Genomic DNA, 22284 nt, shown 5'->3' with positions numbered 1-22284 from the left:
TATTTCTTCAGTTTATTAAGAAATGTTAAAGAAACTGTACACCTACTTTTATAATAGATTTATTTATTGTTTCAACAAGACCAGTAACTACACCAGCTTCAGTAGCTGCAGCTTCCAATGTCTGCAGTAAATCTTGCAAAGCATCTTTCATACCTTCTGCTGACTCATCTATTTCACAATACACATGAGTGGCCTAAAATATATGTTTTAAAACTAATTTAAATAAATAATAATAAACAAAACAGTGAAGATTTTTTTTCAAAAATGAGGAGGAACAAAAATATGAGAAAAGAAAATTATTACTATTATTATCTTAAATTAAAGCAATTTACTTTAGGATTTCCTCCAGCTTCTTTTGAGGCATAAATCAATTGTAATGCACATTCAGCAACTGTTTTTGTTTGATCCAATAATGCCATCTGCTGTTTTGAATTCACAGTTTTTGAAGCACTGCCAATAGCACTTTGAACAAGTGGTTCAAAGAAAGATGTCATTTGAGTGACCTAGAATTTAAAATAATTTTTACTGTGCATTTTCTGGTCCATTTAAAAATAGTCATTTTTGGTGTTTGTTCGAAATGATTTATTTTACAACCACTGAAACAAGATATCCTGAAACCTGTAAAAATCTTGAATTTATAAACTATAAAGTACACAGCTAGTAATTCATTTATAGAAATTTAAAAGGCAGATACTTTCTGAAATGAATGAAATTCTGGGAACAAAAAAGATCTGTTTAAGCACAATAGCATTAGAAATTCTAAAGGTTTCCAATTTTTTTTTTTTTTTTTTTTTTTTTTTTTTTTTTTTTTTACGGTGGTAGTAAGAAGCAAATAAGAAACACATTCATATTCCATTAAAACTGAATTTCAAATTTATTAAAGCATCTGTATATGAAAGAAAAACCTTTATAAAAGAAAGGTATTAGTTAAATAGTTACTGATAACTAGATATGAGAGTGAAAATAAATAATGCTAGAAACAAAGAGTTATGAGGAGGAAAAATGTGGGCAATAAATATTAAAATATAAAACTATAATAAAAAATTGTCACAGCTAAAGTTAAGATAATAATGACTTTCGCAGCAAACAGATAATATATAAAGCAATTAACTCATATTCCCTGAACATTTATGAAGGAAATTTAACACAGAAAAGATAATCTTGCTTTTATTTTGATCACATACATGCATAAAAAAGAGAATTTGAATGAAAATTATAATTTCATCTTAATAAAAAGTGAAAGCTTGACAGTAATACGAAATCAAACTCAAGCTAAACTATATCACAGTTTCATAACAGCTAAAATAGGTATCTAGTATATACATAGCTTAACAAATAATATCTGTTCATTACATATCAACTAGAAATTTGAAGATTTTGAAAGATTTTAAGCTCTAAATGTTATATATGTAATTTAATTATTTCTTAATCTCTTAACTCAATTGATTTAAAGATAGCAGTAAGTTTTACCAGTGATCAATGATTAAAGACCAAGACTGACAACATTTACTACTAAATGATATAGAAAAAGCAACACCAAAACTAAGTATTAACAGCTGTGAAATTATTTTTTTCACTCATAAGAAATTGCTATTCTAAGATTTAAAATGATGAGAATTTTCAGTTTGCCACTCACGTGAAATAAAATTATTGCATTCTTCCAAGAAATGAGTACTTTACCATCCACCCAAATTTTCCTAAATAGATATGAATAACACTTTTTTAAAAGCAGAAATTATAATATTTATTAAAAATCCCATTATTTAAAAGCTTCCTTCATCGATGGTAAAACTGATAAGTGCCGACTTAGATGTCCTTCTTTCTCATATATTATGTTTCTTTAAATTTTAAATGCATCAACTCCAATTAGAATTACTGTACAGAAAAATTCAGAAGTGATAACATTTTATAGCGGGTCAACAAGTTAATGTGTCATTTTCATAGTTCTCACAAGTCAGATGAATTTGCAAAAAACCATGGGCATGTATTAGTCAAAATGAGAACATTTATTCTTCTCTATAATATTCTATTTCTCTGTTTCATCACACAGCAGAATATCTTAAGAAAAATAGCCTAAATATGTCAAGTGTTACATATTGCTTTATTCCTGAAGAATGACTGAAAATAAATTTAAAATAAAAATATATTGGTGCATTATGATTTTATTTTATTCTTTAACATGAAAGAAGGAGGCCTTCTACAGAAACAGTGAACTCTCACTTCTATAATGAAAGGACCACAGCAATACAGCAACACCACTGACCGCAACTGATTTAATTAAAATAAAATCGAACTATAATTTTTTATGTATATTTTTATGCCATAATCTCTACAGCACTTTTTATACTGATTCATTCTTAAATCATTAAATCTATATTAATTTACATCTTATCACCTTTCAAATAAGCTGCTTTTGCTATGGAAAGTATTAGATAAGATGAAGGATTTTGTGTTTAACCATTAAGTGATCCAATTCGTAGTTTAAAAAATTATGAGTTGTTTTCTCACCGATTGTCACCGACTACAGCTGATACATTTAAAATATACATAAACATAATTAAGGGTATAAAATCGGAGAATTTTAATGAAAAGATTAAAAAACACTAAAGGAAAATTATATGTTATTCACTTTATTAATTTATAAAGATTACCCAAACAATATATAATATACAGTGGAATCTATTATTCTCCAACAAATAGCTGCATTTCTTTTAATACTTTAAATTACGAAAGAAATCCACTATTTACTCGAAATTGCAACAAACACTCTTTGAAAATCAGACAAAGGTTCCACTGTATAAGTCACACAAAAAGTTTTAAAAACTACATTCATATACTAATAACTTGGAATATTTTAAAATACATTAAATTCATATAATTCATACCTCAAAATTTCAATCATCAAAGGTAAGCTATAAGAATAATAAACTTTTTCTATCATCTTTTTTTTTATTAAACAATATGAAATTAAAACCATATGAAGATGCTAAAATGAAAATGTTTTCAAACATTTAAGAATACCATTAAAATAGCAAATATAAAAAACAAACATTTTAATGTATGCATTTTTAACATGCAAGATAGAAGTTTTGGAAAATATCATTCATAAATGAATAATTAGTTCATATACAAGTATTTGCTAAAACTTACCAAATATGAAAGTGCATTTTAGACTTTAAAAAAACTTACCAAATGGCCAAGTTTTTCAGCTTCACCTTTTGCTGCATTTCGTACTCCATCTATTCTATCCATAATTTCTGAAGCAGTGGTTTCCATTTGCTCTTGATAGCCCTATCAAAAGAAATATAACATATATACACTAATGACCAATTTACCTTTACATAGTCAAAAATAATGATATTCCAAGAAATACCCAATTGACACAATCTATTTTTTGCAGCAAATGTGTGCTTGATAAGCCTAATTAGAATTATCCAATCAAAAATTAACAGATGGTTTTTAATATGCAGGTAAGGGTGTTGTATCATTTGATGGTGAATCAAGTGCTTTGCTCAAAGTGAATTTTTGATTTTCATGTATGCAATACGATATTTGATTTTCATGTATAAGGCCTCAAAACAGTTTGTTACAGCTCTGAAGTATTATTTGGAAGAATTTGTGAAATGATGAACAGTTACCCATTTAGAAGCAGAACAGCCGTGATGTGTGAATATTTCAAAACATACAATCTTTCCACCATAGAAACAATTCCAGAACTCAAAGACTATTATAAAGAGGCCTGGACAAAATCATAAATGAATAACTGCTTTTCGAGATCAATATCTAGCAATAACTGCCCATCATAACAGGAAGTCTACTGCTCAGTAGTTAAATTCAGAGCTTGCAATTTCGCTGGAACTGTTTATCACAGGACAGTCTACAAAATGTTTAATAAAAAGGCCTTTATGCGAGAAAGCCAAAGAATTGTGTTTCACTATTTTCAAAACAAAAGTGGGATAATTTTAATGGCTGCAAAGAATATTAAAACTGGAGTAAACATCTGATTCTAAACATATTTACACCTGGAGGGAGTACAAAAACAATAAACATTATGGAATAAGCCCGTTTCAGTAATGCAGATATGGGGAGGAATAATCATCAATGAAGGTATGTGGTGACACATTTTAACAGCAGATCTGTAATCAACCACAGTCATCAGGATGAGGTTTTAGAAATTTATGTAAAACTTTTCAGAAATGCATATGGATCAGACTTTTATTTATGGGTAATAATGCTCACCCACATCACTTAAACCCCACTAATGAAGAATTTCTTGAAAATGAAAACACTGAGCAAATAATTGTGGCCAGCGATCCTGAGCTTAACCCAATACAGAACTTACAGAACTAACTTGGAAATGCAGTTGTACGAAGACATTCTCCTCTGAGACAAGTAAATGCTCTGAAGATAGCATTGCTGAAGGAGTGGAACTTAATTCCCTAAACTGTGATTCAACAATTTTGCTGTCAATATGGAGACATGTTGTGATGCGTGTGTGTACAAATCAGAAAAGATCACATTTCATACTAAATTCATAAGCCTTAATTTTTTCCCAAGTTATTCTCTCCCCCCCATTTCTAGACAAGACATCATTTCTTTTGAGAAATGGTGTTGGAAATTGCACTGAACAACACACTGCAACATGTGTGCCATATGCTTGAACAGCTTACTCTTCAACAGGCTTTGAAAGGACCCTTACAGAAAACATTAACACTCGGCAAGTTTCTCCCAGCGGAAAAAAGTCCTCTGTTTTAGGTGAAGCAACACCCAATATAATTTCTGAAGAAAATTCACAATGTGATACGATAGTTCCAGCTATGCTACAATGCTAGACAAGATGCCGTTTCTTTTTAAGGTAACAGTGTTGGAAATCTGCTGAACATTGTATTAAGTATCATTCCATCCAAATTCATAAAATTATAATTCACATTTTCTCAAAAACTTATGATTCCATGCATATAAATATAATGAGCATGTGTGCAAATAGAATTGGATTTTAGTGACTTTTTATAAAAATGTGCAAGAAAATAGTTAAAATTTTAAAATTTTCACTTTACAAAGTAAAGAAACTCAAGATTAGTTAAACACTGGAACTTATTACATATCATGTTACTTATTAAGAACCCCCAACCCAAATTTCAAGTACCTTTGTTCTAGCAAAGGACAACTGAATCCTTAACAGGAAAAAATATTAGTTATGCGAATAACTATTTTTACACAAAATATCTCCTAAATGAATTTCTGCATTACTTTCAAGTAAAACAAACCAGAACAAAATAATATCTTCCTTTCTAATATTCAGAATAAATAATATAATTAGAAAATTAAACATAATTAACAATTTACAAATTTATAACATTTAAAAACAGCTGCATTAATGTAAGTTTTCTTTTTTCCCTTTAACATAACACCCAAAATAGCATCACTGTACGCAAGAGTGCAAATATTTATATATATTTTTGTTAGAATGTTAATTCAATATACAAATTTTTAAGTATTTTTGTTTTTGAAAACTAAAAAATCTCTCTTCTCTGCAATATTATATTTATGTCAGACAATGTGAAAGTTCTAAAACTGAAATAAAATATATTTAAATGAACTATATTAAGTAAAAAAAATAAATAAATAAAAAATAAAATTAACATAGATAACACAAAAATTTAAGTATTTCTTAATGCCAATACAAATTTTACAACAAAAAATTTCAAAACATTATTCAACTTTCTTTAAAAAAAATTACCTTCAGGCTGTATTCTGTTCGAGGAGTTAAGTTCTGACTTATAATACTAAGAGATGCTCTATCAAGATCACGGATACACGAACTTAATTTTTCTATTGCTGCATCACATTCTTTTTGACCTGGTGCTTTATCTCTAATAATAATAATAATATAAAAAAAAGCATGATCAAAACATATTATATTATGTAAGTTACCTATGATAGCTATAATCTAATAAGAAATGACAGCAATCAAGCAAAATTTTGATAATATCACCTAACAGTGATATTGTCACATCTCAGTTATATGACTGATTTAGTTATACAATCATTTCCCATGTCCCTGCACGAGGAATAGGAATATAATGCTTATATTCTTTCACAGCACTTCATCACATGTTCTCAGTTACATAATGCAGGGGGAAAAAAAAAAAAAAAAAAAAAAAAAAAAAAAACCCACTAATTTCTCTCAGATAAAGAGAATCATTTTATACTTTAGTGTCAAGAACTTTGGGAACAGCTGAGGGAGTCAACTTCTCCACGTCCTTTCAAATGTCTTTACTCACCTACTCCAATCCCTATCAAACTAAATACAACACTTACATACCTACTCCATTCATCTATTACACTGCTAATAGAAGAATACATATATGTTAACTGCAATACACAAGAAAACTTTTCATATTAAAAAAAAAAAAAAAAATAAGTGCTATTTAATGTTTTGAAAATACCAGTAAAAGAGATTCTTTATTAATCTTGGTTCACAGCAATGCACTCAAATAAACAAAGTAATGCATTCAAGTAATGCATTCAAATAAACAATCTAAAATTCAGAACATTAAATCTGAGATTCTGGAGTCAGCTTTATTTTCATGGTTAAGAATTAGAAGTTAAAGCTTTTAATTCATTCATTAGCAATGAGTTAATAAAAGGAAAAGCACTATATTGGGATCACAGCTCAAAACGGATAAAATTTTCAGCTTCTCAGTTTGGGTAGCATAGATTGAATCTGAGAAGATAAAATGCAGCAGTTGAAGATTCGAGTGAAGATCGGTAAATGACAAATATCCACATTTAAGAAAAACAACTTGAAATGTGCTGAAGTTGGTTTATTTTACTGACATTTACTTAATAAGGCACTGGACTACAAAGGGCATATCTGCACTATGACAAATAAACAAGGAAAGATTGACTATTCTGCACTGTAATGTTGATGGAAGATAGAAATTGTTACTTCTAGTTGCTGCAAAATCATTGAAATCCTGTTACTTTTAAAACTTCAAGGAATTGTCATAGTGTTAAGCAAACAATGAAATGGCATGGATCTTATCCCCTCCAAAAAGCAGCTTTTGTTTGTGGATCAGTGCCCTGCATATCCACATAATCTCCCACACTTAAATTTTTTTCAAAATTTTTTTCCTAACATACTAGATGTTAGCTAACTTTAACAATTAGATTATACTATAGAATATACTATCAGTAAAGACATATTATGCAAAGGATTTAGTGAAAAGAGTCCTTGATACCCTCAAGCACATAACTTCTTCCTGGGATAAAATGCATGATCCCAAACTAGTAGTTCATGGAAGTAAGATTATTTTTTTGAATGATGGAAACATCATTGCATCAAAAGAGAGTGAAGCTAACAGAGATTTTAACATGTTTTGCAGATGCACTGAAAGCTTTATAAACATTGAGACACCATTTTCAAATTGTGAATCTATTATTAAGTGTATTATCACACTTTAATAATTTTTTTTTAAAAAAAGCATTTTTTAATGTGCTCTAAAAATGAAAATTAACAGAGAACTTTCTTTCATGACATGTAAATGGCATCATGTGAATATAAAGTTGAATATTTAATTAATGAAAATGTATGTACAACACATAATTTTTCTATTTAAAGCATAATACAACTAAATTATTACAAAAATACTATTATAATCCTTAGTAACATATTTTAGAAATATAAGGAACTTTCACTTGAATGCCTTTTTTCATCGGTCCCTTCAATGTTGTTTATATAAGAGATGCTCATATACAAATTTGTTTAAAAAAAGAAATGTAATAAAAGGAATCTCATCTTATTACCATTCTTTTTTAACTTTATAAAACAGAAAAGCAAATATTATTTCATATCAAGAGAAATATAGCATTAACTGTATTTTAAAAAAAATACATTGCTTTCAGAATCTTTTAAAAAATTTCAGCCTTTATGTCATTATTTGATGGTTTCAACTTTTTTACTAATTAACAGTATTTTATCTTATGCAGTAGAAACAACAGTTTCCTTCCATATGAAAAACCAGTCACTGTCTACAAATAACTGTGATGGAAGATTTGTATTCAGTGCTCAAGAGTAATAAAAGCCTAAACAATTTTACATGAATTTTAGAAGGTAATTTTTCTTGGAATCAAATAGGTGGATCAAATACTAAACGGGCACATTTTCGTACATATAAATCTTAAATCATTTTCAACAAAGAATTTAATTTTTAAAAATGCTGGGAAATCTTGTTATTTATCTTTCCTCTTCATACACAACAAGGATGTCAATTTGTATCGATTAATGAAGCGAAATCTGCATTAAAAATGGCATATGGTTGCCACTTTTGATGCCATCTTAGGGCTGAGAAAAAAAAAAAAAAAAAAGGCTTACAAATAGCACTTCCAGAAACTAATGCACACACCCAAAGTGTGTCATTGCATAAAGAGATCATTTCAAATACATTTGTGATTTGGCATCTTAAACTACTCAAGACAAGAATTTTTACTCCAAGCTTTGAACTTTTGGATTGCACTCTGCCATCAGTAAGTCTAAAGTTCATTACAAACTCAAAAACTGAATACAGAAGGGTTGAAATATAGAAATTTTCAATATGAATACATTTTTTATGAAGTAATCTTGAAGCAACACAAGCTTCTGAATCCATTTTTTAGGAAGTAATCTTGAGGCAACACAAGCTTCTAAGTATATGAAAACACAATCTGGCAGTATACTCACTATAAAAATGCATATGGTCACGGTTGAGAATCAATGATACGAGTTGATTCTAAACTTTTATTTGTCTCATAGAACTAAACTGCATTTTTATGTATGTTTGTTATTTGTGCATGCAGAGATCAAAGCTCACCTAGCCTACTACCATTTTTCACAATATGCTTATTACCACACTATAGTTCAATATTCAAAGGCCAGGATTCTTTCAACATTACTCCACAGAACAAAAGTTCTTATTTCAAAGCTACTATATTTCAATCTCTCTGCATGCTTTATCAATTGGCCAAAAGTAAACTTCCCTCTGTAAGAATTCTTGGATTGCACAATCATAGACAGTATGTGAAAACATGAAATCAAAATGCATTATTTGAAGCTGTCAATTAAGTATATGTTTTTACAGCACTAGTTTGGAAGCAGATGAATTTGTTAACATAAACATCTGAATTTCTTAACTTAAACATCTAACTATTTGTTAACTGAAACATCTAAATTTGTTAACATACTTAATGGATGAAACAAGCTTCTTGATCGAATCTGAAACATTTTTGCTATGGCTGGCTAATGTTTGCCATGTTGGAGGATCTTTAGGATTGACAGCTAATGATTTTGCAGACTGGATCATGTTGCAGGAACCATCTATGATACTTTTACCAGCTGATGTAATTGGTTCTTGGGCAGCTCTAGCCTATTTAGGAAAAACCATATCTTAAGATTACAAATCTAAAACATTACCGCAGTTTAGATAACATCAACAGAAATAAGTTTGGAACATCTCTCTCAGTTAAGAACAGAATAAAAATTAATTATGAAAATTCAGATAATTGTCCAAAATTACACTTAAGAACTAAAAGAATACTTATTTCCCACTTTCTTTTATCACTATGTTTATGAATCAATTTGAATAAAATATGAAATTTTAAACTCAGCTATTTTTTAGAAAAAAGTATATTTAGAATAAAAAATACAGGGAAAATAATGCATATTTCAGACACGATGAAAGTAAACATACAATAGTTAACTTAAAATCAATGAAAATGATGAAGACATTTTCTTAAATGTATATGGGGTGATACTAATCTACCATTTTTAAACAGAATAAAGATGTATGATTGTAGTCCCTTTACGTGATTATGAAATAACAGCAGACGTATAGGCATTTACTGCAGTTTATAAGGACAATACCACAAATCAATGAATCCTGAAAATAATGTCTTCTAAATATCCTACTTCTACTTGGATATGCTATCTGAGTTATCCAGAAACTAATGACAAAATTTTTAAATATTATGAAATATATATATATACTTTCTTTTAATTAGTGACTACTGCATATTAATTATATTGATTTCACTAATTATCAGAGATAAGCTTTATTTATAAATGGCTATAACTTCTACTAGGGGGGAAGTAATATTGGCATTTTAATTAGTTCAAATTAGCTAAATTTTAACTAAGTAGCTTTTTTTTTTAATGCTAAAAAAAAGGCTATCAAAACAAATTTTTCTTTGTTGAAGGAAATCATCCCTTGTGTTAAATATGCTAATTTTTCAAGCAATTATTATCCTCTGCCCATTTTTTTAAGTAATAAGTTTTTCTAAAAATCGAGGGAATTTTTTTGGGAAGAGGGAGGGTTTATATTACATGATGAATTAAATTTTGATCCATGATTTTTTTCATTATATAGATTAAAATTCATGTTTATATTTTTATTTCTCAGAATGAATAAATAATATAATAATTTTTATATGGAATTATTATTTTAAATCAGATATTTACCTTCTGACTAATTTTAGCTGGTATACTTGCAAATTCTGGGGATGATGCAAAAGTTGTCAGATTTTCAACTGCTTCAGTCAAAGGCTTAATTGCAGCAGCAGTATTTTGACGATTTTTTTCAGTTGGGTTTTGATCTAAGGCCTAGAAATGCAAGAAAATTATGTAAGCTAAATTGTTTACATTCAGAAGACACTTATGACACAAATTAAATACATGATTATTAGACACTTATGACACAATTTAAATACATGATTATTACATTTATGAAAGTACTGGGCATTATATACTTCTCTAAAAGGAAATTCTTAAAACAAAAATATAAAAAGTCATAATTAGGTAGTATATTAAAATTTACCTACAGCAAAAAAAAAAAAAAAAAAAAAAAAAAAAAAAAAAAAAAAATTGCTGTAGGTATTCTTATATTAACAAGCCAAATAACACACCTTAATTTCCATAACTAAATTAGCAGTAGCATTTGCCACATCTTTTGCAGACTGAACAAAATGGCGCTTAGCTACAGGATTTGATGTTTTAGAAGATGCAATGCGACATGAATTGCAAAGAGCTGAAGTATGCTTAGCAATAACAGTAGCAGCTGACAATATCTATTGAAAAAAAAAAAATTGACACTATTTAAAACAAAAGTGATAAATAAGTGTAAACATAACAGAATACAAAAGAATTGATTTGAAAATTTTAATTATGCACAGCCAAATTTTGTTTAAAGTCACTATTAGGAATTTACAAAAAAAAAAAAAAAAAAAAAAAAAAAAAAACTACACAAATGAGGAAACATTTAGAATAATATAATTACAAAAATATATGCAGAGAAAAAATAGTTATTTTAAAATAAATAACAGAACTCAATTTATAATTTTAAATATTCAATATAAAATTTACAATAAATTAAAAATTTAATAAACACCGATCTTCTGTTTGAAAATAATTTACTACATACAATACATTAAGATTTGTGTTAGATCAAAAACTATCTTAAATCCCTATTTGAAAAAAAAATTTTTTTTTCTTTTGACTTTAAAAACATAATAGCTCTATTATTAATAGCTTTAAAATGATTTTAAGTAGCATTAAATTTTTATTAGTTAAAAATCTTGTTACAATCCCTAAAATATCTAATTCGTCAGGTTTAAATATCAAGACTGCATCAAGATTATCACCTTCACTTTCAATATGAATAAAATCTTATCAGCATTCATTACTTCTATGTCTATTTACAAACTATTGTGGCCATAATTACATTACTGATAAATCAAAACACTGTCATCAACAGCAACATATTCCGAATTACTCATAATATTGCAGTTCTAAGGTACTTAAATCAGAAAAAAGGATACATCTTTTTTCACTACTGTTAATAAATGAAAATTCAAACTGTATCTGTATTCATTCAGGATATACATATAATATTTTTTAAGCCGGTAACTAAGTTCAGAACTTTTACAACTAAGATTTCTCATAAGAAACGCCAAAATTTCTGACAAAGACATCCTAGGCTAATAAATTGGTGACTTGATAACAGCATTTTTGACTCACAAATCATGCAATAAACTGAAAAACTGATGCAATAAGCTGGGGCTTCAAAAAATGTGACATTATAAGCAAGATAAAATTTAGATGATCTTAAAATGAGGTTTGACTATACTTAAAATTAAGTTGCTCAGATTTTAGCACCAAAATAAATAAATAAAATAGGTATTATATTTAAGCGACTTCTATGATTCTTCTTTTTTACAAACATTCATATTGGAGCATTTAAAAGAACATTTCATGTCACTGTTATTAAAAAATAAATACATAAATAAAAAGCAAGAAATTAATATCATGAAAGCTCTGATATTTTAAAATAAAAGATTTCAACATACTTGCTGCTGATTACTGGCTGAACTCGTTAACTGTTGGCATGCAGTTTGAATAGCTTGGTTGGCGCGGGCAAACTGTGCAACATCAACAAGTCCAGGTCGACCAGCTACACTGGATGGATCAGATACTCCAACAAGATAAGCAGCCTAAAACATAAATTTAAAACAACTCAATATTAGATTACAGATGTTTTATTACAATTTAAGAAAAATAATTTAAAGAAAGTCTAAATTCACCTGAGCAGCTGCTTCCACAAGACCACATACAGCAGTTGACACATCATTTACAGCTTCACCAAAATTTTCAAGATCATTCTTTTTGGCATAATTTGCAATTCCTGTCATAGCATCACCCAAATTCTGAAAATTTCAATAAAAAAGTAATTTATAAGTATACAGATAAAAAAAATAAAAATTAAAATATCAAAAATTTATTCAACTTACTTTGGATTTCTCAGTTACAGAATCTAAGCAATCATAATAACTGCAGTCATTAACTGGTTCATTTGGATTATCTAATAAAGGCCTCATGCTCTGAAAATAATTACAAAAATAAATGCACTTCAATATGCTCATTTATGTTTAAAATATATACAATTTTAAAAATCAAAATCAAATTATTAAGGTCCAATATAATCAAATAAATACAATAAGACTGTTAATGTTTCTGCATAACTGATAACTGAGTTTATTAATAAAGTTTTCATAATCAGATGTTGAATTTCCTAAGTACCTTTTGACTCGCACATTACATTCCTGCATGTTATCTTACTTGTATGTTAACTCACTTGCTAAACATTTCTTTCATTAGTTAAATTTCAACATAAACATTTTAGAAATATTCAATTTCAATTCTCATTAAACATTACTATTCCCAAGCTGAATACTCCAACAGCTACAATTTCAAGCTTTCTTTTGAACACTTCCTAGCATACAAATAAAGCACCAAACATGCTGTTAAAATTGAAGTTAAAAATGATGGTTATCTTTTTGACAGACAATTAATGCATACTTCCAAACAATTTGGTGAAGCAAATTATTTCATAAGGACCAAGTCATTCATAATGTAAAAATGTGAAACATTTGAGCTCAAATGACTGACAGAAACATTTTCCCTCTTCTACCAGAAAAAACAGCAATTAAGCTTAACTTATTGATAATAAAAGTATCTGCTATATTCACAACAAAAATTACTGAAAATAGCACTTCTAACACAGTTATTACTGCAAAAGTGTGATGTCAGCAAAATCTTTAGCATACAGGGATGAAGCATAGAGATTTTATTAAATATCAATATTTATTGCTTAGATGAATTAAAATTTATAATATGTAAAAAACTGATCAGGAAATAAATGAAATACATAATTTATCTTACTTGTATGTTTCTAATGGCATTATCACATTCTTTCTGACCAGGTGCAGCTGATGTACAAACATTGATTAAGTTGTTTATACTTTCGGTGACTGATCTACAATAATAATAATAATAATAATAATAAATTAAAGACAATAAAGTACCAAATTCCAATTATATTCATCTCTGATGTAAGGGAGAGAGGGAAGAAGGAGTGTGTTACTTAGAAGAATTATACATAATTTTTACAAACCTAGCAGCAGCAGCAAGTTGATTCTTGGCATTGGGAGCTCCAGGATCAGCAGCAACAGATTTTGCAGCTACAAGAAGCTTGCTTGAAACCATTGAAACATTTTTTAAACTAACCACCATGGAACTACGAACTTCAGTGTCCTGAATTTCAAAAAAATTATCAGAACCTTTTTTAACATGTTAATTATGAATTATTAATTTTACATGTTAATTAATAACATCCATTTATGAATGGATGATATAAATAACATTATACCATATTCATTTATGAAAATACGTAAATAAATCCAGAAACTAAATCAAAAAATATAATTCTGTATATTATAGGAAAAATGTAGTAATGAATATTAACATGAAAATAAACAAGAATTGTATGGAAATAATTTCAAGAAGTGAAGAGGGGGGGGGGAACTTTTTTCTATTCCCTTCCAACCAAAATGGGTCATAGAGGATCTAAACTTTTTTTTTTTTTTTTTTTTTTTTTTTTGTTTCATGCACTCGTTTTATCACTGGTAGATGATCATCCCTTTCTTTAACTAAAAAAATACATATACATTTATTTAAATTTGAATTATTTCACAACCTGTTTTATAAATTAAACAAGAAAAAATACAGAAAATATTGATAAGTACCAAAACTTAAAATAAAAACAGTCTTTTATATCCATAAACTAAAATTAAATACATAATAGGTAACCAAAACTTAAATAAAAACAGTCTTTTATATCCATAAACTAAAATTAAATACATAATAGGTAAATAAAAGGTTAACCGCTTTCCACCTGAAACTGTGAAATTCACCCCTCACTCCAAATGAAAACGTCTGTTTTAGCACTTTCAGTTTCCTTGTATCTACCATGCTGATTTAAAAAAGCATTACACGCAAACCTTTATGTCAGATTTTATTTCTGCAATCTTAATTACTTTAAAGTTTATAAAATAATTAGGAAAACATAAAGTTCCTGGTTTTGTTAATTGTATACTGTTGATAATGCAATTTTTTTCTTAATGGTCAGTTTTAATGAAGAACATGCTTAGGTAAGCCACAACTAAAAAACTCCATAAAAATTTACATTGGTGTGTCAACTTTGTTATTTATATAGGAATTACTAAACACAGTCGTAGAATGACCATGTCATCACTGGTCCTATACACTGTATCTAGTATGTTAACAATATAGCATGTATGTCATAATTAATCTTTGATAGAATTAAAAATATGCTTTAAAACTCAAAGTTTAAAAAAAATATGAATTATTTTAATTATGTCATCCTTATTATTTTAAAAACATTATTATATAACACATATACTTTTCACATAATGTTAACAAAATAAATACCTTAGTGCCACCAATTATGTCAACACCACAATCCAGTAATTCATTGAAAGCCTTCCCAAATTTTTTGGATGATGTGGCTAATTGGGCAGGTGAGCCTTTAGATGAAGCAACAACATCAGTAGCAGCAACATTCAAATTTGCAGCAGCATTACTTAAATTGCTTTGAAGTTCAATATATGGCTTATTAGACTGAGGGAACTAATTAAAATGAAAGAAAAAAAATAAGTTACAAAAATACTAATAACCAATAGCATATGAAAATGCTATACTAATGTGATGACTGCATTTAAAATGAAAGGAAAAAATATATCTTACCTCTCTGGAATTAAGAATTTGGCTGGCATCTGTAATATTTTTGATTGCATCATCTACATCTTTCTGTCCTGGTAAACAATTGACACAATTGTTAAGAGCAGTAGAAACAGATTTTGCAACCTAAAAAAAAGGGGGGGAAAGGTAGTGAGAGATAAGTATTAATTATGTAATATCACTGTAATCATTCTCATGCTAGACAAATTTACTTTCATAAAATTAGAAACAACTTAATTCTAATGGTTAAAATTATGTTAAATTTACATCTGGGGATATACAAATCAAAATTTTCATATAAATATTTCTGACATCAATATTCATTAACTCAGTTATGACCATTTATGGCTTTGAAATCCCTCCACTCATTTACAAATCAAAATACTAGATAATAATTGACAGAGAATTTGTAAAAATATCACTCCTCTGGAATTAGACTATTTAAACATATGATTTAAAATTTATATTTCTCAGCACTAACCTTTTGCATAACTACATCCTTTAAAAATTTTATTAACATATTATACTTTTTTTCTTATTCATTTGTGAAAATATGTAACAAGCTTAGTTCTGAATCATCTAATTTTTTTTAAAAATTTCTTTTTTCATGCAGATATTCATATTATACAGAAAATCACACATTCTCAATTTAAGGCAAACAAATGCTGTAATGTTGTTTTCCATCCAAAAAGTCACTTGCTTAGTTAATCCAAAATTAACTAATTAAAAACTGGCAAACTCTGATAATGTTCCTATTTCAAACAAAAAGACCTTGACACATTTTAAAAAATATGAAGGAATTTTCTTCAAAAGCAAGTTCTTAAAATTACGATATTTTTTATTTCTTTAATATTAATTACTTGTGCCTTATATTATTCTACTTAAATTTATTAATACTTATAATTTCATTCCTTGATATTTATACTAATTACACTCTTAATCCTTCATATTAATACTTACTACTTATTATATTATTCCTTAATATTAATACTATTTAATTTCATGTTATTTGATAAGTTTTTGGAAGTTACTGTTAAAGATCTTTCCTTTTAATACCACATTTAACTTTACACGCAATATAATAATTAAAAGTATTGAAACTGAAGTACAGCATATTTTAATTTTCTACAAAGTTTTCAGCTTTATTTTAAAATAGATAGCAATAAATATCATTCACCTTTCCTTATATTTGAAATATTTATTTCTGAAAAATACTTTAGTTTTTGGTCACTATGCATGAAAATACATTTATTTTCTTCTTATGTTCGCATTACCAATTGGCACACTTTCTCTCAGACCTCATAAAAACTTTTTACACTGCTCCTAGATTTTTTTATTATTTGTAACACATCATTATGTTTTATATAAAAAGCACTGAAATAAAGCAGTCTCAGAAATTAATTTTGATGGTACACGAAAATTAAGGTTAGTTCATAAGTAGCTAACACACATAAAAGTTAAATACATAATTTTCAGGAAACCTGAGTCAGCCTTTGTTGGATATCAGGATTGCTAGGATTATTCATAGCTCGTTGGGATTCCTGAATTAATAATGTAGACTTATCCATCACATCTCTGGCATTGTCAATTATCTTAGTTTGTATTTCTCTGTCATTGCTTGTAGCAGCAACACCCCGAACAGCCTTGGTTAAGATTTTGAGAGCACTTCCAGTGTCACGTGCAGCAATTCCAGTATAGTTTTCATTGCCCTTTTAAGAAAAAATGATATTGTAATCGCCTTACTCAAGAAACATGAATTGCAATTTTAAAGGTATTTTATATATAATAAATATTTACTTGAGAAGCAGCAGTAAGCAATTGAGCCATTGATGATCCCACAACTTTTGATATTGCTCCAAGTTGCAAAGCTGAATTTTCCATCTGAAGGAAAAGAAACAAGGGTTAAAAAAGCCTAATTTCATACTATACTCAAAATCCAATATATTTTAAGATTGTTTATACTGAAAATTAAGATTTAAAATACTTACTGTTTCACCTGGAAGAGGCTTCAACTCTAAATTCTCTGCAGCTTTTCTAAATGCCAATAGCTCTTCATCCAGACTTCGAATTAAGTCCAATGCATTTTCTAATTCCAAGCTCCCACATGCCTCTTGAGCCTAAAGACATATTTCAAATATGTTTTTGAAGTACAGTTTTCATAAGTTGCTTGTGTTTTCTCTTAGTTAATATTATATATACACACACATTTCACAGCTTTCAATACAGAAGGTAGAAGATTTAACCAATTGCTAACAAAAATAATCTTAATTTTATTAAAAATATAGTCAGGTTACATATTATTTTACAATTTATAGCATAAAATAGTTATACAACACAGCAATACACCTACAAATAATAAATTATGCAATAAATAGTTTGAGTAGTAAAACATAAGATAAATGCTATTGCTATAGCATATGAAGTTTTTCTCTACAGTGAAAACTTGTTTATGGAATACATATACATGAACATTAATTATGTTTAATGTGTATTTGTATATACACATACATACATATATCTGTTTATAAAATTACAAAATTACCTAGATGACTAGACTAGTATAGACTGGATACTATATACATATATACTGAAACAGTTAAGAAAATACCTTCATCAAAGAAGATCGCAGTTCTGTTAAAGCATTTGTCATTTGCTTTGTAGCATTATTCAGTTGTAAACTTGCAGACTGGTCTGTGATGGTAGGAAGGGCTGCTTTAGATGCTGAAACCATTTTGTTGCCATGCTAGTATTAAAAAATACCATGTAAGGAATGAAATACATACGAAAAACTATTACTTAATTACAGTAGAGTACAGAAGGGTTATGAGCTTATAAAAATCACCTGAAATTTTATAGCAATCAAGAATACAATAAAAAATTACGATATTCTTGTTAACTAAACTGTAATATAAAATACAAAATTCCCAAGTCACACATTTCAATACACCAGGAACTTAAAACATTTTTTATTTCATACATCACTTAAATAAGACTTTGTAATCATAGATTACACATAACCTCCCACCTTCAAACCCTTTGATCCCATTACTTTTCTCCAGCACTCTTGAAATATATATTATATTATTTTAATGCCATAAAATTTAAAAAATGCAATGGATAAGAGCAGACAAAGACTGATTACTACATTAAAAATCTCAAATAAATATGACAAAACTTTTAAACCAAACACATTATTAACATACCCTAATTATTTTGACTGACAACTTTGAAACATGAAATAGATAGTATAATATCACATTGCATATCTAAAATTTATACAACAATCTTGGTGAGGTGGTCATTGAACTGTCAGTCAAGCTTTACTATTAACATGACTGTAGAATCTGCTCCACTGAGTTCAATTCTTTGTAGTAAAGATCAATCTGGAGAGCTAAAATTTTAAATTAGGATCAGCACTCAAATTGTTAAGGTAATTGTTTTTAATCTAAAAGACCAGTGAAAATGCTCTTCTCACTAATTTAGTGCTTGTAAATGGCAACAAGTATTTTAATGCCATGTAAATTATTTCTTCCTTCTTCTCTCACTGAAATGCAAAAGAAATAGGAATCCATGAAAAGCTCAATAAATTTTCTTTCTTAGAGAATGATAATCTTGATGTTACTTTAAACACATTTTCATTTAAGGAACCCAAAACTCAGTTGTTTTAGTCACTTGATCAAGGAAAATAATATTTAAATGATTCTCTTAAATGTACTATAATTCATTTTGTTGGAAGTTGAAGCTCAGTTTCTGATAAAAAAATATGAAGTATACAGAGTGATCAAATATGAAAGAGCCTTTATTGCCCATACGATGAATGAGAGAAGCATGCCTGTCTATAATGAGCAATGCATAAAGTTGCTCGTCTGTGAAAATGTGAAACTAACCAAAATTTACCACAGACTGCATGCCCAGTTCGGGGAAGCTAGCCTTTCATGATCAAAGATTAAATGCCCTTAAATGTTTGGTGTAATGAATTCAAGCAAGGCCGCGAATGTGTTGTAAATCAAGGTCATCCCCCTCATCTATGCACCAGTGCGACTATTGAAAACTCTGAATGTGTTTGTGATTTTATTGAACAGGACTGACACTGCAGAGTGCTCCAAATTTCACAACTTGGTGTCAGCAACGGAAGTGTTCTAATCAGCCATCGGAAAGCAGTTGGGCTTCAGAAAAATCTCAGCTCATTGGGTTCCACAGTCGCTGAATGTTGATTTAAAAAAAGAAAAAAAAAAAAAAAAAAAAAAAAGGCTGCATGAGTTTGCATTTCTCAGTTGCTCCAAACTCAGTTTGAATAAGAAAGGAAAACTTTTTCTAACATAAAACTGTCACCTGTGACAAGACAAGACATGGGTGCATCATTACACCCCTCAATCAAAGCATGCAAGCCAGGAGGGAAGAAGGAAAGGTAAAGAAAACTCCATGAAAGCCAAAGCTTACATTAAAAAAAAAAATTACATTTATATTTATAATTATAGCTTTTATAATTTCTCTGCAGGAAAAAAGTTAACCACAGTTTTTTTTTGGATTAGAGGGCGAGTAGGTGGATCTACTGGAGGACTTCTTACACGGACGTCGGACCATCAACGCAACCTACTACTGCAGTTTTTGGATTAAGTTAGGGTTCGACGCAAAAAACAAGACTGTCCCATGCATGAGGTGCTGATCCTCCATGGCAACACCAGGCTCCCCACAGCAGCTGTGATGAAGCAGAAATTGGTGGAAATATGCTGGAAAACACACCATCATCCACCTTACAACCAAAACATATCACCGTACGATTTTCACATGTCTACACCCCTCAACGAAGCACTTGGATACAAGCAATTTGAAACCTATGATCAAGTGGAAACTTTTGTGTGCAGTAGGTTAGATATCCGTCCAAATTCATTTGATGATAATGAAGTGAAAAATTACCAAAACTTTGGGGAAAATGTATCATAAAAGGAGCAGATTACTTAGAAAAATAATTTGTAGACATGCAGATATTTCCTATAAAATAAATTTTGTTTGAACAAAAGGCTCGTTTATATTTGATTCACCCTGGTACCTCACATATTTTCCTTTTTTTTTTCCTTCAAAAAATGATTTCTAAAATTCTTTGTTTTTTTTTTGTTTTTTTTTTAAATCACAGATCTTATTTTATGCAGCTTTACATATTACCTAGTGCATATTAAATATATAACAAAAAATAAATTTCTGAACTACTTTAAATAACACTGGAAAAAAAAAATTTAATCTAAAGATACACAATACAGCATGCGGTTGAGAACATATTATATAATATCAAATACCATTTATTTTAAAAAAAGTTTGATTTATAAGGAAGCATTATAGATGAAAGCATATTTTTTAAAAATATCTTTAAAAATTAAATTTCATCTTCTCAAGTAATACTAGTTTTTTACTTCAATTTACACTATCAGTTTGTTAGTTGATATACTGCATACCTGTAGCATAAGTTCACATGAACTGATTAATGCAAGCTGTGAAGAGGGATTATCAACATCCATAATAGTACTTTTGACACCCTGAACTAATTTTGGAATAACTTCTGCAACTTCCTAGAAATACATATTTTGTAATATTTTAAGAACTTAATAAAAGGTTAAAGAATCATAAATTCAGATACTTTAAGGAAATTGAAAGAGAAAGAAATACATGCATCTTTATTCTCAAAAATCATAAAAATATAATTTGGGGGCGAACAGAGGTTAAAAAGAGTAATGAATAAATATCATGGATAGTACAGATTTTACCTCAAACTCTTTACAGTTAGCTTTTATAATCTGTATATAAAAAAACATACCTTACAACTTTCAAGGAGTTCTTCTTGAGAACTTGGATTTTGGTTGTATTGACTAGCTCCTTGAGCAGCAGCAATATTTTGAGTAGACATAGCAGCAGTATGTTTTGCTGCTTGCTGTATGGAAAACAGAATGATTAATTAAAATGTATACCAATGAATAGTCTCATAAAATTTACAAGCTAGTTCACAAAATAAATGCTGTAGTTAGGTCATAGCAAATAAATACACTAAATATTAAAAAGACAGTCTTTGGATCAATACATTACCAGGCAAGCAGTATAATAATCACATTAAAACTAATTCTTAAGATCCTCAAAATAAACATAAATCATTAGAGATTAAAATGCAATATACACACCTCTAATCTACGAATGAGTTTTCGTTTCAGAGCATTGTTTGCTGCTGCATTAGTAGCATTTCTAAGGTCTTCAGCCGCTTTCTGAAGAGCAGCCTGGGATGCTGAATCATGAGGATTAGAAGCACAACCCTATAAAAGAAATATGAGATCTTTAACAATATGGATAAACCAATAGGATGTGCCCAATTTTTCTTAAAACTGCTAGCTAACTAGGCATTTATATAAATTTTCAATACAGCTAATTTATCCACGTTGAATAAATGCATTCACACATTCTGTCAGGTAAAGACATGTATACAATTTTAAACCTTGATTTAAATGCATGTTTTAATGGAATCTAATTAATAGCTTTTAAAATTCATTACTATCATATAATAATACTTCTAAAAAAATTTCAAAATTCTTTAAAATTTTCTTAAAAGAGCAAAGGTATACAAGGAACAGAAATTTCTTATAGATATCTTTTTCATGTACTTCCAGTTTTTAAAT

At 28.5% G+C, this 22284-nt stretch overlaps 1 protein-coding gene across 4 annotated transcripts in view; it reads right to left on the bottom strand.

Annotated features, from left to right (window-relative positions):
• The window catches only part of rhea (Talin_middle and talin-RS domain-containing protein rhea), a 194189-nt gene that overhangs the window by 47370 nt on the left and 124535 nt on the right, over positions 1–22284 (bottom strand). For all 4 annotated transcript variants that reach the window (XM_085827690.1, XM_085827687.1, XM_085827689.1 and 1 more), the window contains exons 25-45: positions 21796–21924; positions 21438–21551; positions 21079–21192; positions 18237–18371; positions 17617–17745; positions 17426–17509; positions 17110–17337; positions 15635–15754; positions 15320–15517; positions 13983–14122; positions 13751–13844; positions 12820–12909; positions 12613–12735; positions 12379–12522; positions 10939–11100; positions 10496–10636; positions 9223–9404; positions 5741–5873; positions 3190–3291; positions 333–503; positions 47–193 (exon numbers count right to left, since the gene is read on the bottom strand). In XM_085827690.1, coding sequence (XP_085683816.1) covers positions 47–193; positions 333–503; positions 3190–3291; positions 5741–5873; positions 9223–9404; positions 10496–10636; positions 10939–11100; positions 12379–12522; positions 12613–12735; positions 12820–12909; positions 13751–13844; positions 13983–14122; positions 15320–15517; positions 15635–15754; positions 17110–17337; positions 17426–17509; positions 17617–17745; positions 18237–18371; positions 21079–21192; positions 21438–21551; positions 21796–21924 — 2880 coding nt within the window. The remainder of the gene's footprint in view (positions 1–46; positions 194–332; positions 504–3189; positions 3292–5740; positions 5874–9222; positions 9405–10495; positions 10637–10938; positions 11101–12378; positions 12523–12612; positions 12736–12819; positions 12910–13750; positions 13845–13982; positions 14123–15319; positions 15518–15634; positions 15755–17109; positions 17338–17425; positions 17510–17616; positions 17746–18236; positions 18372–21078; positions 21193–21437; positions 21552–21795; positions 21925–22284) is intronic.

Source organism: Stegodyphus dumicola, chromosome 12 (genome assembly GCF_044657685.1).
Source record: "Stegodyphus dumicola isolate Sdum_Otavi_A_Nest chromosome 12, ASM4465768v1".
Taxonomy (NCBI): domain Eukaryota; kingdom Metazoa; phylum Arthropoda; class Arachnida; order Araneae; family Eresidae; genus Stegodyphus; species Stegodyphus dumicola.
Note: the sequence above shows the minus strand (reverse complement) of the source record. Positions and strands in the feature narration are given on the sequence as shown.